This window comes from Engystomops pustulosus, chromosome 10 (assembly GCF_040894005.1).
Source record: "Engystomops pustulosus chromosome 10, aEngPut4.maternal, whole genome shotgun sequence".
In the NCBI taxonomy this organism is placed as follows: Eukaryota; Metazoa; Chordata; class Amphibia; order Anura; family Leptodactylidae; genus Engystomops; species Engystomops pustulosus.
In genome coordinates this window covers 99,475,650-99,493,236 of record NC_092420.1, presented here as the reverse complement: position 1 = coordinate 99,493,236, position 17,587 = coordinate 99,475,650, and the positions used below count along the sequence as shown (strand labels likewise).

At 54.8% G+C, this 17,587-nt stretch overlaps 1 protein-coding gene across 1 annotated transcript in view; it reads left to right on the top strand.

Moving 5' to 3' along the window:
* Nucleotides 1–17,587, top strand: part of ANKRD13C (ankyrin repeat domain 13C) — a 33,288-nt gene that overhangs the window by 4,226 nt on the left and 11,475 nt on the right. Inside the window, exons 2-8 of the mRNA XM_072127857.1 lie at nucleotides 3,322–3,363; nucleotides 7,204–7,308; nucleotides 8,463–8,548; nucleotides 9,946–9,991; nucleotides 10,525–10,591; nucleotides 11,081–11,225; nucleotides 14,969–15,100. Coding sequence (XP_071983958.1) covers nucleotides 3,322–3,363; nucleotides 7,204–7,308; nucleotides 8,463–8,548; nucleotides 9,946–9,991; nucleotides 10,525–10,591; nucleotides 11,081–11,225; nucleotides 14,969–15,100 — 623 coding nt within the window. The remainder of the gene's footprint in view (nucleotides 1–3,321; nucleotides 3,364–7,203; nucleotides 7,309–8,462; nucleotides 8,549–9,945; nucleotides 9,992–10,524; nucleotides 10,592–11,080; nucleotides 11,226–14,968; nucleotides 15,101–17,587) is intronic.

Here is a 17,587-nt window from a genome sequence, read left to right as displayed (position 1 = left end):
GACATCTGCAGCACGTGTGAGGTTACTGGGGGGGGGACATCTGCAGCATGTGTGAGGTTACACGGGGGGGGGGGGGGACATCTGCAGCATGTGTGAGGTTACACGGGGGGGGACATCTGCAGCATGTGTGAGGTTACACGGGGGGGACATCTGCAGCATGTGTGAGGTTACACGGGGGGGGGGGAGACATCTGCAGCATGTGTGAGGTTACACGGGGGGGGGACATCTGCAGCATGTGTGAGGTTACACGGGGGGGGGGGGACATCTGCAGCATGTGTGAGGTTACACGGGGGGACATCTGCAGCATGTGTGAGGTTACACGGGGGGGGACATCTGCAGCATGTGTGAGGTTACACGGGGGGGGACATCTGCAGCATGTGTGAGGTTACACGGGGGGGGGACATCTGCAGCATGTGTGAGGTTACACGGGGGGGGGACATCTGCAGCATGTGTGAGGTTACACGGGGGGGGACATCTGCAGCATGTGTGAGGTTACACGGGGGGGGGGGACATCTGCAGCATGTGTGAGGTTACACGGGGGGGGGGACATCTGCAGCATGTGTGAGGTTACACGGGGGGGGACATCTGCAGCATGTGTGAGGTTACACGGGGGGGACATCTGCAGCATGTGTGAGGTTACACGGGGGGGGACATCTGCAGCATGTGTGAGGTTACACGGGGGGGGACATCTGCAGCATGTGTGAGGTTACACGGGGGGGGGGACATCTGCAGCATGTGTGAGGTTACACGGGGGGGGGACATCTGCAGCATGTGTGAGGTTACACGGGGGGGGAGGACATCTGCAGCATGTGTGAGGTTACACGGGGGGGGAGGACATCTGCAGCATGTGTGAGGTTACACGGGGGGGGGACATCTGCAGCATGTGTGAGGTTACACGGGGGGGGAGGACATCTGCAGCATGTGTGAGGTTACACGGGGGGGGACACCTGCAGCATGTGTGAGGTTACACGGGGGGGACATCTGCAGCATGTGTGAGGTTACACGGGGGGGGACATCTGCAGCATGTGTGAGGTTACACGGGGGGGGACATCTGCAGCATGTGTGAGGTTACACGGGGGGGGGGACATCTGCAGCATGTGTGAGGTTACACGGGGGGGACATCTGCAGCATGTGTGAGGTTACACGGGGGGGGAGGACATCTGCAGCATGTGTGAGGTTACACGGGGGGGGAGGACATCTGCAGCATGTGTGAGGTTACACGGGGGGGGACACCTGCAGCATGTGTGAGGTTACACGGGGGGGACATCTGCAGCATGTGTGAGGTTACACGGGGGGGGACATCTGCAGCATGTGTGAGGTTACACGGGGGGGGGACATCTGCAGCATGTGTGAGGTTACACGGGGGGGACATCTGCAGCATGTGTGAGGTTACACGGGGGGGGGACATCTGCAGCATGTGTGAGGTTACACGGGGGGGGGGACATCTGCAGCATGTGTGAGGTTACACGGGGGGGGTGGCTGTGACCTGGTGGCACCGGTGACCTCACATCTGACCTTTCTCAGTGCTCAGTGACCCCTCTATCATCGCTTTGGACCAGCGGGTCAGCACCGGGTCAGAGGATGTGACTATTCAGGGTTTGTTGTCTGTCACTATGGAGACGCAGAACAGTAGGAACCTTGTAAAGAGTTTTCCGGAAATAAAATCTTGTTGACTCTCCCCATGGGAATGTGGAGCTTGTCCTGGAGGAGACCCCGGGGGGCATGTGAATAAGCCCCGGGGGTCCCTGGCACCTCACAGAAGCCTCCAACCAGCTCGTAGATGTGATGGATTGTGCGATATCTGTGAATGTGACGATTATGAACTGGAAAGCGGCAGAAATGTGCATCCGCCCAGTTACGTGACCCGATCCTTACACGAGGCGCGGAGAATCACAGCTGCTACAGAGAGAACCCTCTGCACCTGGCGCTGCGCCTCCTCCTAGGTGGCCGATATCTGCAGGACGGAGGTTCCATGGTGATTGTCTATAGAACTGTATCAGCTGCTGCTTTGTTACCGGAAAAAGAAACCTAAAATTATCCCTGACCTATTGACCTCTGCCCCTGGGGTCATGGCTTTAAGGGCTTGTTCACACTTGTAGATTTGAGCCCCTTGCGGCTCCTCTGGGTGACTGCAGGGTGCTGGCGGAGGGCGCCGGGTGCCGCGGTATTTCTGGATCACGTCTCTATATCCGAACCTTCTGTCCATTCAAACATTCGCTCTCCGGCCGCGGTCTCGCCTTGTCTCACCTTCTCATTGAGTTATCTCCCTAATTTTATCCGGCGGTCGCATAGATTGTGTCGCGCCCGTTGATGTCTGTAGCGACCGGTATCCGGGGAATCCACCGGATTATATCGCAATGGATTAGCTGTGGTGGAGGGGGCACGTGCAGAGCCCTGGGGTGTCAGGTTTTGGGGGTGTCCAGCTCCTGCACCCACACAGTTTATGATCTGACCCCGCGCTAGGGCCTCTCGTCTTGTATTTGGATTTCGTGGTCCCATGAGAAGCCCCTCCCCCCGGCGTCCTGCGCGTCCCCGGTTATTACGTCTGCACCTGAAATATTCATATAAAGAGCTGCTTACAGTTTTATCGCAGCGAGTTACGTGTTCTCTGGCCCAGATCTGTCGCCCTCCATCGCTTTCATCCTTCCTTCTAGAAGATTCTCCCATTTCCGTATGATCGGCGACCCATTAATCTGCCGCTGACACGTCGCCTTCTGTTTCCCTACGTTACTGACATCCAGCAGGAGGTTTTATCGTTATGGCCGCGCTCTCCATTCCCCGAGTTGTGATACTACAACACCCAACATGTCTAGACCTCCTGAGGCTCAACGTGGGTTTGCTGGGAGTTGTAGTTACACGATAGTCACTGACTGCAAACAGAGATCTTGAAAGTGATAATGAGATTAGACCCCGTGTACATGATGGCTGTAGGGCAAAAACCTCTGATATTAAAGGGATCATCTGGGTAAACAGACGGTTCCTGTTATATCCCATGAGGGTCCGCAGTCCGGTGCCACCTCCATCAGCTACTGGAAGCTACAGCCACCTCCTCTCACCGGACCCCTGATGTCCTGTCCCCTGTGTGACCCTTTCCCTTCAGCTGCAATACCAGGGTCAGCCACTGAACACTGAGCGGCGCTGTGCTCATGGTAGCAGTGTCTTCAGTTACAAGACTTCTCCTTTAATAAAATATTTGTGGATGACGCCAGTTGGGGGGTGACGTCTGCCTGGTCATGTGACACCCCCTGCTTTATGTTGTGACGTCCCTTTAACCCTCTATGGTGACTGCACGTAACTGATGTGTCTGTTCTATTCCTGCAGGTAACACCCCGCTGCACCTCGCTGTCATGTTGGGTCATAAAGGTAAGTGCCTCCGGGGCAGGGGGGCGCTGCAGTCACTAGTAAAGGGGTCCACTGGTCACTATTAAAGGGGTCCTCCAGTCACAGGCCCGATCCACATGTTAGAAATCTCCCACATGTTTTGTTGATTTCGTGAGGTCCCGGTAAGATATTACTGCTCCTGTCATATATTTTTGGCCTCCGTACAATGGGAAGCGTCACTGAATATTTTGTCTGCGCGCTGCGGCCCCAGATGTAAGCGCTGAGATTGGTCAGTAATAATCAGGGCACACGAGGTCACGGCAGGTGGTCGGAGCGTGACCCCATCCGGTGACCTGTGTGCGGTGGGGGATGTGCTGACCCAGCGGGGGCTGCAGAGCGTTGCACTGGTTCCTCTTCGTTGAGTGCGGACTTTACCCCCCGTCTGTATGGACACTAAATGGATGACATGATAACTTCTGGGGGCAGTGACCTCCTTGTGATCTTAGATGTGCATGAGATGATCCGCCGAATGTTAATGTTTATAATGTAATTGCCCCATAGGGCGGCGCCGTGCCACTCACCTTCTAGGGTCATGGAGGGGGCACCATATGGCGGCACTATTTCCCACACATTGTCGGGTCTTGTAGGCTTCACCATAGGGCGATACTGTTTCTCAGGTTGTAGGATCATGTAGATGACCCCATAGGGCGGCGCTATCCTGTAGGATCATGTAGATGACCCCATAGGGCGGCGCTATCCTGTAGGATCATGTAGATGACCCCATAGGGCGGCGCTATCCTGTAGGATCATGTAGATGACCCCATAGGGCGGCGCTATCCTGTAGGATCATGTAGATGACCCCATAGGGCGCCGCTATCCTGTAGGATCATTTAGATGACCCCATAGGGCGGCGCTATCCTGTAGGATCATGTAGATGACCCCATAGGGCGCCGCTATCCTGTAGGATCATTTAGATGACCCCATAGGGCGGCGCTATCCTGTAGTATCATGTAGATGACCCCATAGGGCGATGCTATCCTGTAGGATCATTTAGATGACCCCATAGGGCGGCGCTATCCTGTAGTATCATGTAGATGACCCCATAGGGCGGCTCTATCCTGTAGGATCATTTAGATGACCCCATAGGGCGCCGCTATCTTGTAGGATCATGTAGATGACCCCATAGGGCGGCTCTATCCTGTAGGATCATTTGGATGACCCCATAGGGTGGCGCTATCCTGTAGGATCATGTAGATGACCCCATAGGGCGGCGCTATCCTGTAGGATCATGTAGATGACCCCATAGGGCGGCGCTATCCTGTAGGATCATGTAGATGACCCCATAGGGCGGCGCTATCCTGTAGGATCATGTAGAAGACCCCATAGGGCGGCGCTATCCTGTAGGATCATGTAGATGACCCCATAGGGCGGCGCTATCCTGTGTAGGATCATGTAGATGACCCCATAGGGCGGCGCTATCCTGTAGGATCATGTAGATGACCCCATAGGGCGGCGCTATCCTGTAGGATCATGTAGATGACCCCATAGGGCGGCGCTATCCTGTAGGATCATGTAGATGACCCCATAGGGCGGCGCTATCCTGTAGGATCATTTAGATGACCCCATAGGGTGGCGCTATCCTGTAGGATCATGTAGATGACCCCATAGGGCGGCGCTATCCTGTAGGATCATGTAGATGACCCCATAGGGCGGCGCTATCCTGTAGGATCATGTAGATGACCCCATAGGGCGGCGCTATCCTGTAGGATCATGTAGATGACCCCATAGGGCGGCGCTATCCTGTAGGATCATGTAGATGACCCCATAGGGCGGCGCTATCCTGTAGGATCATGTAGATGACCCCATAGGGCGGCGCTATCCTGTAGGATCATTTAGATGACCCCATAGGGTGACGCTATCCTGTAGGATCATGTAGATGACCCCATAGGGCGGCGCTATCCTGTAGGATCATGTAGATGACCCCATAGGGCGGCGCTATCCTGTAGGATCATGTAGATGACCCCATAGGGCGGCGCTATCCTGTAGGATCATGTAGATGACCCCATAGGGCGGCGCTATCCTGTAGGATCATGTAGATGACCCCATAGGGCGGCGCTATCCTGTAGGATCATGTAGATGACGCCATAGGGCGGCGCTATCCTGTAGGATCATGTAGGTGGCCCCATAGGGCGGCGCTATCCTGTAGGATCATGTAGATGACCCCATAGGGCGCCGCTATCCTGTAGGATCATGTAGATGACGCCATAGGGCGGCGCTATTCTGTAGGATCATGTAGATGACCTCATAGGCCGACGCTATCCTGTAGGATCATGTAGATGACCTCATAGGCCGACGCTATCCTGTAGGATCATGTAGATGACCTCATAGGCCGACGCTATCCTGTAGGATCATGTAGATGAGCCCATAGGGCGGCACTATCCTTTAGGATCATGTAGATGACCCCATAGGGCGGCGCTATCCTGTAGGATCATGTAGATGACCCCATAGGGCGGCGCTATCCTGTAGGATCATGTAGATGACCCCATAGGGCGGCGCTATCCTGTAGGATCATGTAGATGACCCCATAGGGCGGCGCTATCCTGTAGGATCATGTAGACGATGCCATAGGGCGACGCTATCCTGTAGGATCATGTAGATGACCCCATAGGGCGGCGCTATCCTGTAGGATCATGTAGATGACCCCATAGGGCGGCGCTATCATGTAGATGACCCCATAGGGCGGCGCTATCCTGTAGGATCATGTAGATGACCCCATAGGGCGACGCTATCCTGTAGGATCATGTAGATGACCCCATAGGGCGGCGCTATCCTGTAGGATCATGTAGATGACCCCATAGGCCGACGCTATCCTGTAGGATCATGTAGATGACCCCATAGGGCGGCGCTATCCTGTAGGATCATGTAGATGACCCCATAGGGCGGCGCTATCCTGTAGGATCATGTAGATGACCCCATAGGGCGGCGCTATCCTGTAGGATCATGTAGATGACCCCATAGGGCGGCGCTATCCTGTAGGATCATGTAGATGACCCCATAGGGCGGCGCTATCCTGTAGGATCATGTAGATGATGCCATAGGGCGGCGCTATCCTGTAGGATCATGTAGATGACCCCATAGGGCGGCGCTATCCTGTAGGATCATGTAGATGATGCCATAGGGCGGCGCTATCCTGTAGGATCATGTAGATGACCCCATAGGGCGGCTTTATACTGTAGGATCATGTAGATGACCCCATAGGGCGGCGCTATCCTGTAGGATCATGTAGATGACCCCATAGGGCGATGCTATCCTGTAGGATCATGTAGATGACCCCATAGGGCGATGCTGTCCTGTAGGATCATGTAGATGACCCCATAGGGCGACGCTGTCCTGTAGGATCATGTAGATGACCCCATAGGGCGACGCTATCCTGTAGGATCATGTAGATGACCCCATAGGGCGACGCTATCCTGTAGGATCATGTAGATGACCCCATAGGGCGGCGCTATCCTGTAGGATCATGTAGATGACCCCATAGGGCGCCGCTATCCTGTAGGATCATGTAGATGAGCCCATAGGGCGCCGCTATCCTGTAGGATCGTGTAGATGACCCCATAGGGCGCCGCTATCCTGTAGGATCATGTAGATGAGCCCATAGGGCGGCGCTATCCTGTAGGATCATGTAGATGACCCCATAGGGCGGCGCTATCCTGTAGGATCATGTAGATGACCCCATAGGGCGACGCTATCCTGTAGGATCATGTAGATGACCCCATAGGGCGGCGCTATCCTGTAGGATCATGTAGATGTTTCGATTCGTCGCTCTTTTGTGATGATTTCCGTAGTGAGTGTGCAGTTGTGTAACCGTTGTACTTCTTGCAGAGTGCGCCCATCTCCTGCTGGCACATAACGCCCCGGTGAAGGTGAAGAACGCGCAGGGCTGGAGCCCGCTGGCGGAGGCCATCAGCTATGGAGACAGACAGATGAGTAAGCGGCTTCCCTTATGTTGTGTCCTTGCCTGACAGTAAGCTCTGGAGACGAGCGCAGCGCTCAGATCCCGCCTGATGTGTAAATGCTGAGCGTGAAATACTGACAACTCGTGTCAGGCCTCAACCGCCCGGGGCACGTCAGGACAATCGCTTCTACACTGACTGTGCCCTGGGCAGGTCAGGACAATCGCTTCTACACTAACTTTGCCCTGGGCAGGTCAGGACAATCGCTTCTACACTGACTGTGCCCGGGGCAGGTCAGGACAATCGCTTCTACACTGACTGTGCCCTGGGCAGGTCAGGACAATCGCTTCTACACTGACTGTGCCCTGGGCAGGTCAGGACAATCGCTTCTACACTGACTGTGCCCGGGGCAGGTCAGGACAATCGCTTCTACACTGACTGTGCCCGGGGCAGGTCAGGACAATCGCTTCTACACTGACTGTGCCCGGGGCAGGTCAGGACAATCGCTTCTACACTGACTGTGCCCGGGGCAGGTCAGGGCAATGGCTTCTACACTGACTGTGCCCGGGGCAGGGCAATGGCTTCTACAAAGACTGCGCCCGGGAGGATATGAAACACAAGGGCAGAAATTAAAGGGGTTGCACAAAGGTTACATGTTATCCCCCCATCCACAGCAGTTTCCAATACTCTATAGAATTGAATGGAGAAGGACAGGACCCTTGTTTTGCGGTTTGCTGGGGTCTTGTTTTTGTGATCAGTGGGGGTAACAGCAGTCCTATAACTTTTGGATAGGAGGTAACTTGCTAAGTGGATGCCACCCCTTTAACACCTCCCTTTATATTGATGTCCTTTGCATCGGAGAGGTTAGATTTACATGTAAATCCGGATCAGAAAGCGCTGTCCATAGGGATGGAGCCGCTCTGGTTCAGGTGATGGCTGCAGTTACCTGGGGCGGCCTCTATGTTTGCACAGCGCTGTTTGGCTCCATGCATGGTGAGAGGCTGAGATGGGTTATCTGGAGCAGGAGGATGATGATGTGGGGGGGTTCTGTCACTGCGCGGCCCAGTTTCCGGACAATAACTTTCCCCCTCTCCCACGAAAAGACGAGCGGCTGCAGTAAAACCTCTGCATTCATTTCTGTAAAATCCCATCTAATGCGACGTCTCCGTCCATGTGTCTCTATTCCAGTCACCGCGTTACTGAGAAAGCTGAAGCAGCAATCCCGGGAAAGTGTGGAGGAGAAGAGACCTCGCCTGCTGAACGCCCTCAAAGAGGTAACACATCCGATAGGTGTTATATAGAGATCCGATAGGTGTTATATAGAGATCCGATGGGTGTTATATAGAGATCCGATAGGTGTTATATAGAGATCCGATAGGTGTTATATAGAGATCCGATAGGTGTTATATAGAGATCCGATAGGTGTTCCATAGAGATCCGATAGGTGTTCCATAGAGATCCGATAGGTGTTCCATAGAGATCCGATAGGTGTTCCATAGAGATCCGATAGGTGTTCCATAGAGATCCGATAGGTGTTCCATAGAGATCCGATAGGTGTTCCATAGAGATCCGATAGGTGTTCCATAGAGATCCGATAGGTGTTCCATAGAGATCCGATAGGTGTTCCATAGAGATCCGATAGGTGTTCCATAGAGATCCGATAGGTGTTCCATAGAGATCCGATAGGTGTTCCATAGAGATCCGATAGGTGTTCCATAGAGATCCGATAGGTGTTCCATAGAGATCCGATAGGTGTTCCATAGAGATCCGATAGGTGTTCCATAGAGATCCGATAGGTGTTCCATAGAGATCCGATAGGTTTTCCATAGAGATCCGATAGGTTTTCCATAGAGATCCGATAGGTGTTCCATAGAGATCCGATAGGTGTTCCATAGAGATCCGATAGGTTTTCCATAGAGATCCGATAGGTGTTCCATAGAGATCCGATAGGTGTTCCATAGAGATCCGATAGGTGTTCCATAGAGATCCGATAGGTGTTCCATAGAGATCCGATAGGTGTTCCATAGAGATCCGATAGGTGTTCCATAGAGATCCGATAGGTGTTCCATAGAGATCCGATAGGTGTTCCATAGAGATCCGATAGGTGTTCCATAGAGATCCGATAGGTGTTCCATAGAGATCCGATAGGTGTTCCATAGAGATCCGATAGGTGTTCCATAGAGATCCGATAGGTGTTCCATAGAGATCCGATAGGTGTTCCATAGAGATCCGATAGGTGTTCCATAGAGATCCGATAGGTGTTCCATAGAGATCCGATAGGTGTTCCATAGAGATCCGATAGGTGTTCCATAGAGATCCGATAGGTGTTCCATAGAGATCCGATAGGTGTTCCATAGAGATCCGATAGGTGTTCCATAGAGATCCGATAGGTGTTCCATAGAGATCCGATAGGTGTTCCATAGAGATCCGATAGGTGTTCCATAGAGATCCGATAGGTGTTCCATAGAGATCCGATAGGTGTTCCATAGAGATCCGATAGGTGTTCCATAGAGATCCGATAGGTGTTCCATAGAGATCCGATAGGTGTTCCATAGAGATCCGATAGGTGTTCCATAGAGATCCGATAGGTGTTCCATAGAGATCCGATAGGTGTTCCATAGAGATCCGATACATCTGTACTGATGGCAGCTTCTCCTCTCTGTACTTGCAGCTGGGGGACTTCTACCTGGAGCTTCACTGGGATTTTCAAAGTTGGGGTAAGTAGTCACTTACCTCCTTATAGGATCCCTTCAACAAACGGAGACCCCGGTCTGCCAGCCACAAGGTCCTTACACCTCCAGATACATCAGGAGGCTCCGGCCTTTTGATGTCCCGGGCTGCATGGCGTGGGTTCTCTGCCAGGTCCTGCCATTACTGCTGCCGGCCGTGCCCCTCCAGGCCTTGGCGTGCCCCTCCAGGCCTTGGCGTGCCCCTCCAGGCCTTGGCGTGCCCCTCCAGGCCTTGGCGTGCCCCTCGCTTATAGGGGATAGTAATCACAATACTTGGCGGCTGCAATTTGCAGAAAACTTATGTACAGTCCTGAAAAATCTCGTCTCCACCTCGACCCAAATCAGCTGAAGTGGCTGCAGTGTGTCCTGGGAGGCAACTTTCCAGAGTGTATGTGCCCATCTGTGCCCAGCGTTGTCCTGAGATCAGCAACCAAACACCCAATGCCTGATAGCCGCCTGCCTGGTGTAACCCCTTCTATGCCGCGGTCTGCTGACTTGTGTTGTGTTTCTCTCCTGTCCAGTGCCTTTACTGTCCCGTATCCTGCCTTCTGATGCATGCAAGATCTATAAACAAGGTATTAATATCAGGTGGGTGTCATCTCCGCTACCCGGACCCCTCAGGTATTGTCTGCGGTGTAATGATCGATTCCTCCACAGGATGTTCTGGGTCACTGTGCCCCTTCTCCTTCCTGTAGCATCGTCTAATTATGGAGGCATTTTCCGTGCATCTGCTTGTGTTTTCAGTCTTGTGCAGTGAGACCAATGTTCTAGTGATCTCAGCCAATCTGGCGGCTCAGGATTGGAAACCGTGGGTGTTTTCTACCAAAATAAGCGCCACCACTGTTTGTGGGATGTGATTGTGTTGATCTCTTCTATGAAGCTGAGGCATAACACATTCCACCACTCAAGGATCCCGGCCTTGGTCTTTGGTTCCTGCACCACCTCTTTGTCTCCTCCGGTTACCTTGATGTAGTAGTTCATCAGGTTCTGCGGTAACTGCTCTGTACCCAGGGCAGGGCAGCTGTTATGTAGATACGTGGCACGTGGGCAATACTACAGCTCATTCTCCTCTTCCAGGCTCGACACTACTCTCATAGACTTCACCGATATGAAGTGCCAACGCGGGGACCTCAGCTTCATCTTCAATGGAGACGCTATACCCTCCGAGTCATTCGTAGTCTTAGATAACGAGCAGAAGGTTTACCAGAGAATACACCACGAGGTGAGTGACTGCGACGCCATCGTCCCTGCACCCTCTCCCCGGTGCAGTGTTCATAGCGTCTCCCCATATTATACAGTCCGTGCACCCTCTCCCCGGTGCAGGGTTCATAGCGTCTCCCCATATTATACAGTCCGTGCACCCTCCCCCCGGTGCAGCGTTCATAGCCTCCCCCCGGTGCAGGGTTCATAGCGTCTCCCCATATTATACAGTCCGTGCACCCTCCCCCCGGTGCAGCGTTCATAGTGTCTCCCCATATTATACAGTCCGTGCACCCTCCCCCCGGTGCAGCGGTCATAGCGTCTCCCCATATTATACAGTCCGTGCACCCTCTCCCCGGTGCAGCGTTCATAGCGTCTCCCCATATTATACAGTCCGTGCACCCTCTCCCCGGTGCAGTGTTCATAGCGTCTCCACATATTATACAGTCCTTGCACCCTCTCCCCGGTGCAGCGTTCATAGTGTCTCCCCATATTATACAGTCTGTGCACCCGGTTCCCCGGTGCAGCGTTCATAGCGTCTCCCCATATTATACAGTCCGTGCACCCGGTTCCCCGGTGCAGCGTTCATAGCGTCTCCCCATATTATACAGTCCGTGCACCCTCTCCCCGGTGCAGCGTTCATAGCGTCTCCCCATATTATACAGTCCGTGCACCCTCTCCCCGGTGCAGCGTTCATAGCGTCTCCCCCATATTATACAGTCCGTGCACCCTCTCCCCGGTGCAGCGTTCATAGCGTCTCCCCATATTATACAGTCCGTGCACCCTCTCCCCAGTGCAGCGTTCATAGCGTCTCCCCATATTATACAGTCCGTGCACCCTCTCCCCGGTGCAGCGTTCATAGCGTCTCCCCATATTATACAGTCCGTGCACCCTCTCCCCGGTGCAGCGTTCATAGTGTCTCCCCATATTATACAGTCCATGCACCCTCTCCCCGGTGCAGTGTTCATAGCGTCTCCCCATATTATACAGTCCGTGCACCCGGTTCCCCGGTGCAGCGTTCATAGCGTCTCCCCTTATTATACAGTCCGTGCACCCGGTTCCCCGGTGCAGCGTTCATAGCGTCTCCCCATATTATACAGTCCGTGCACCCGGTTCCCCGGTGCAGCGTTCGTAGCGTCTCCCCATATTATACAGTCCGTGCACCCTCTCCCCGGTGCAGTGTTCATAGCGTCTCCCCATATTATACAGTCCGTGCACCCTCTCCCCGGTGCAGTGTTCACAGCGTCCCCCATATTATACAGTCCGTGCACCCTCTCCTCGGTGCAGCGTTCATAGCGTCTCCCCATATTATACAGTCTGTGCACCCTCTCCCCGGTGCAGCGTTCATAGCGTCTCCCCATATTATACAGTCCGTGCACCCTCTCCCCGGTGCAGTGTTCATAGTGTCTCCCCATATTATACAGTCCGTGCACCCTCTCCCCGGTGCAGCGTTCATAGCGTCTCCCCGGTGCAGCGTTCATAGCGTCCCCCATATTATACAGTCCGTGCGCCCTCTCCCCGGTGCAGCGTTCATAGCGTCTTCCCATATTATACAGTCCGTGCACCCTCTCCCCGGTGCAGCGTTCATAGCGTCTCCCCATATTATACAGTCTGTGCACCCTCTCCTCGGTGCAGCGTTCATAGCGTCTCCCCATATTATACAGTCCGTGCACCCTCCCCCCGGTGCAGCGTTCATAGCGTCTCCCCATATTATACAGTCCGTGCACCCTCTCCCCGGTGCAGCGTTCATAGTGTCTCCCCATATTATACAGTCCGTGCACCCTCTCCCCGGTGCAGCGTTCATAGCGTCTCCCCATATTATACAGTCCGTGCACCCGGTTCCCCGGTGCAGCGTTCGTAGCGTCTCCCCATATTATACAGTCCGTGCACCCTCTCCCCGGTGCAGTGTTCATAGCGTCTCCCCATATTATACAGTCCGTGCACCCTCTCCCCGGTGCAGTGTTCATAGTGTCTCCCCATATTATACAGTCCGTGCACCCTCTCCCCGGTGCAGTGTTCACAGCGTCCCCCATATTATACAGTCCGTGCACCCTCTCCTCGGTGCAGCGTTCATAGCGTCTCCCCATATTATACAGTCTGTGCACCCTCTCCCCGGTGCAGTGTTCATAGCGTCTCCCCATATTATACAGTCCGTGCACCCTCTCCCCGGTGCAGTGTTCATAGTGTCTCCCCATATTATACAGTCCGTGCACCCTCTCCCCGGTGCAGCGTTCATAGCGTCTCCCCGGTGCAGCGTTCATAGCGTCCCCCATATTATACAGTCCGTGCGCCCTCTCCCCGGTGCAGCGTTCATAGCGTCTTCCCATATTATACAGTCCGTGCACCCTCTCCTCGGTGCAGCGTTCATAGCGTCTCCCCATATTATACAGTCCGTGCACCCTCCCCCCGGTGCAGCGTTCATAGCGTCTCCCCATATTATACAGTCCGTGCACCCTCTCCCCGGTGCAGCGTTCATAGTGTCTCCCCATATTATACAGTCCGTGCACCCTCTCCCCGGTGCAGCGTTCATAGCGTCTCCCCATATTATACAGTCCGTGCACCCTCTCCCCGGTGCAGTGTTCATAGCGTCTCCCCATATTATACAGTCCGTGCACCCTCTCCCCGGTGCAGTGTTCATAGCGTCTCCCCATATTATACAGTCCGTGCACCCTCTCCCCAGTGCAGCGTTCATAGCGTCTCCCCATATTATACAGTGATTGCTCCTCTGGGGTCTACGGCAGCAGATTGGGCGTCTGAGATTAAAGGGACAGATTTAGCATTTGCTTCTCTCCTCTGCACAGGGGATATGAGGTTCCCTGTAGAGCTCATCGCAGGGGGAAGGGGATTAAATCAGGATCATGAAGGCGCAAAGGTCAGACCCCCGACCAGTTATGAAGAGATGGATTAACCCCTCCAATGCTCCATAGTGCTGAGCTGCGGCTTTCATCCATGATATCCTGAGGACTCCACAGCTAGAAGTGTCACGGTGCAGATGAGATCCGCTATGGTAATACTAGGGATATCCTGCAGCCGTTCAGTGCAGCGTCCCCAGGCATTGCTGGACGATAGCCGCAAGGTCATAGGTCGCAGCCTAGACGATTGATCGTATCCACAAATAAAACCTGCAGCGCATGCGCGGGATGTTGATTATTGCTGCAGTTTGTAAATCCTTTGCCATTCTTTTTTGGCTGTGGAAATACAAAACTGCGTTGGAATGTATCTTGTATCTTCACTTGTACTCTGCATAACAAGCTCATTGGTGAGGGTCAGATTGCTGGGGTCCCATTCTCGTGGTCGATGGGGGTCCCGACAGCCGTAACCTCAAGATCAGCCGGTTATCTCCTTTCCTGTGGAGAAGAGGAGAACTTCCTAACTTGGTACAATAATGGCCACACAGCGGATTTACTGCAGGTTTTATTCGCAGTGTCGATATGATCCGTATCAATCCTCTAGGTCATTAATGTGAATGGAGTCCTCTTGGTTCCTCCACAATTGGCTGATTTCGGGGGTTACTTCTCTCCGGATGCAGCAGTAGTGACCTGTGCACTTTGTAGTGGGGTCTGATGTCACTGATGCCATATACTTACTATAAGCCGAGGTTCACTTTGCCTCATGTGGCCCTGGCTATAGGAGCAGGGATGCTGGGGGTAGTAGTTTTGCAGCGTCTTGGGTTGTCCCTGTGTGTTCGCGGCCTGGTGCCTGCTGTCCCTGGGATGACGGCGTTTCCGTCCCTCGCCGCTAACGATCACCTTGTCTCGTTTACAGGAATCTGAGATGGAGACGGAGGAAGAAGTGGACATCCTAATGAGCAGCGACATCTATTCCGCAACCTTGTCCACAAAATCCATCACGTTCTCGCGCGCCCAAACCGGCTGGTTATTCAGGGAGGATAAGACGGTAAGGGGTTAAATGCACATGTCTGATGCCAGAACTATGATGTGTGTCTGACGACGGCTGCCGGGTCTTACCGGAGGCTGCGGACACGGGGTCTGGAATTCTCTTAGAGGAGAAGATTTAACACCAGAAGTCGTCCAATACCAGGAACCATCCACATCCACTGCCCTCAGCACCTGATGGAGAGAATGGATCAGTACGTAGATGCCATGTGCAGCCACTATGCTGAGCACGGCGCTGTCTGCTTCCTGCCCATTCTCTGTGTATCCCCTCATCTGGGGGGTGCAGGGGGTCGCCTGTCACTAGTCTGATATGGAGAATCATGAAAACCCTTCAAATTCAGACAAACCCTTTTATGTCTGTGATGGTTTTGTACGTCTGTCCACAACTGGACATTTAGCCGCGCACCTTCTGACACCTCCGGCTATGGACCCCGAGGGATTATCCCCACGCAGGAGCCATTCTATCTGCTGGGCGATGCCTGACTTGTGTGTGATAAGCGGCACGAGACGTGTGGCAGCTGCTTATCTCTTGCTTGTGTTTTTTGGTCCTTGGAGGTTTATGTAGTTTATTAGCACTGGGTGCTGGTGCGCCTGTCCCCCCACCCCACCCCCGCTCTGACGGTCTCCCCAGGAGGGTAAGTGAGGACACGACAGCCGCCCTCTGTGTGGAAGGGATTAGAGATAAGACGCTGCACGGGAAGGAATCGGCTCTGTCTGTCTTTGGTAGTAAATATTCGGGCCTGTTTCTTGCTCCTGAAACCCTCTGTGCTGCTGCTGAGCGCTTTGCCTTATTGATCCCTATGGAGCTGTAAGCGGTGGACGTTCACATCAATGCTAATTCCGTGGCATCCGAGGAGTTAAACTGTAGGGATGGGACTTAGTTTTAGTGTCACAAAGTGCTAAGAGGCGTCTGCAGAATAATTCACGGCTTGTGTGAGGAGGGGGCCACGAGGTTCTGCAGCAGCTGAGATGAATCATGTGCATGCTATTCTCCAGTGATTGCGTATTGTGCGGAGCCTCGTGGTCTTATGTTCCTACACAACGTGTCCCCTAATTCGTGGTCACATCTCACCCGCTGTGCGTCTCCCCCCTCTCTCTCACCCGCTGTGTCTCCCCTCTCTCTCACCCGCTGTGCGTCTCCCCCCTCTCTCTCACCCGCTGTGCGTCTCCCCCCTCTCTCTCACCCGCTGTGCGTCTCCCCCCTCTCTCTCACCCGCTGTGCGTCTCCCCCCTCTCTCTCACCCGCTGTGCGTCTCCCCCCTCTCTCTCACCCGCTGTGCGTCTCCCCCCTCTCTCTCACCCGCTGTGCGTCTCCCCCCTCTCTCTCACCCGCTGTGCGTCTCCCCCCTCTCTCTCACCCGCTGTGCGTCTCCCCCCTCTCTCTCACCCGCTGTGCGTCTCCCCCCTCTCTCTCACCCGCTGTGCGTCTCCCCCCTCTCTCTCACCCGCTGTGCGTCTCCCCCCTCTCTCTCACCCGCTGTGCGTCTCCCCCCTCTCTCTCACCCGCTGTGCGTCTCCCCCCTCTCTCTCACCCGCTGTGCGTCTCCCCCCTCTCTCTCACCCGCTGTGCGTCTCCCCCCTCTCTCTCACCCGCTGTGCGTCTCCCCCCTCTCTCTCACCCGCTGTGCGTCTCCCCCCTCTCTCTCACCCGCTGTGCGTCTCCCCCCTCTCTCTCACCCGCTGTGCGTCTCCCCCCTCTCTCTCACCCGCTGTGTCTCCCCTCTCTCTCACCCGCTGTGCGTCTCCCCCCTCTCTCTCACCCGCTGTGCGTCTCCCCCCTCTCTCTCACCCGCTGTGCGTCTCCCCCCCTCTCTCTCACCCGCTGTGCGTCTCCCCCCTCTCTCTCACCCGCTGTGCGTCTCCCCCCTCTCTCTCACCCGCTGTGCGTCTCCCCCCTCTCTCTCACCCGCTGTGCGTCTCCCCCCTCTCTCTCACCCGCTGTGCGTCTCCCCCCTCTCTCTCACCCGCTGTGCGTCTCCCCCCTCTCTCTCACCCGCTGTGCGTCTCCCCCCTCTCTCACCCGCTGTGCGTCTCCCCCCTCTCTCTCACCCGCTGTGCGTCTCCCCCCCTCTCTCTCACCCGCTGTGCGTCTCCCCCCTCTCTCTCACCCGCTGTGCGTCTCCCCCCTCTCTCTCACCCGCTGTGCGTCTCCCCCCTCTCTCTCACCCGCTGTGCGTCTCCTCTCTCTCACCCGCTGTGTCTCCCCTCTCTCTCACCCGCTGTGTCTCCCCTCTCTCTCACCCGCTGTGTCTCCCCTCTCTCTCACCCGCTGTGTCTCCCCTCTCTCTCACCCGCTGTGTCTCCCCTCTCTCTCACCCGCTGTGCGTCTCCCCTCTCTCTCACCCGCTGTGCGTCTCCCCCCTCTCTCACCCGCTGTCTCCCCCCTCTCTCTCACTCGCTGTGCGTCTCCCCCCTCTCTCTCACCCGCTGTGCGTCTCCCCCCTCTCTCTCACCCGCTGTGCGTCTCTCCCCTCTCTCACCCGCTGTG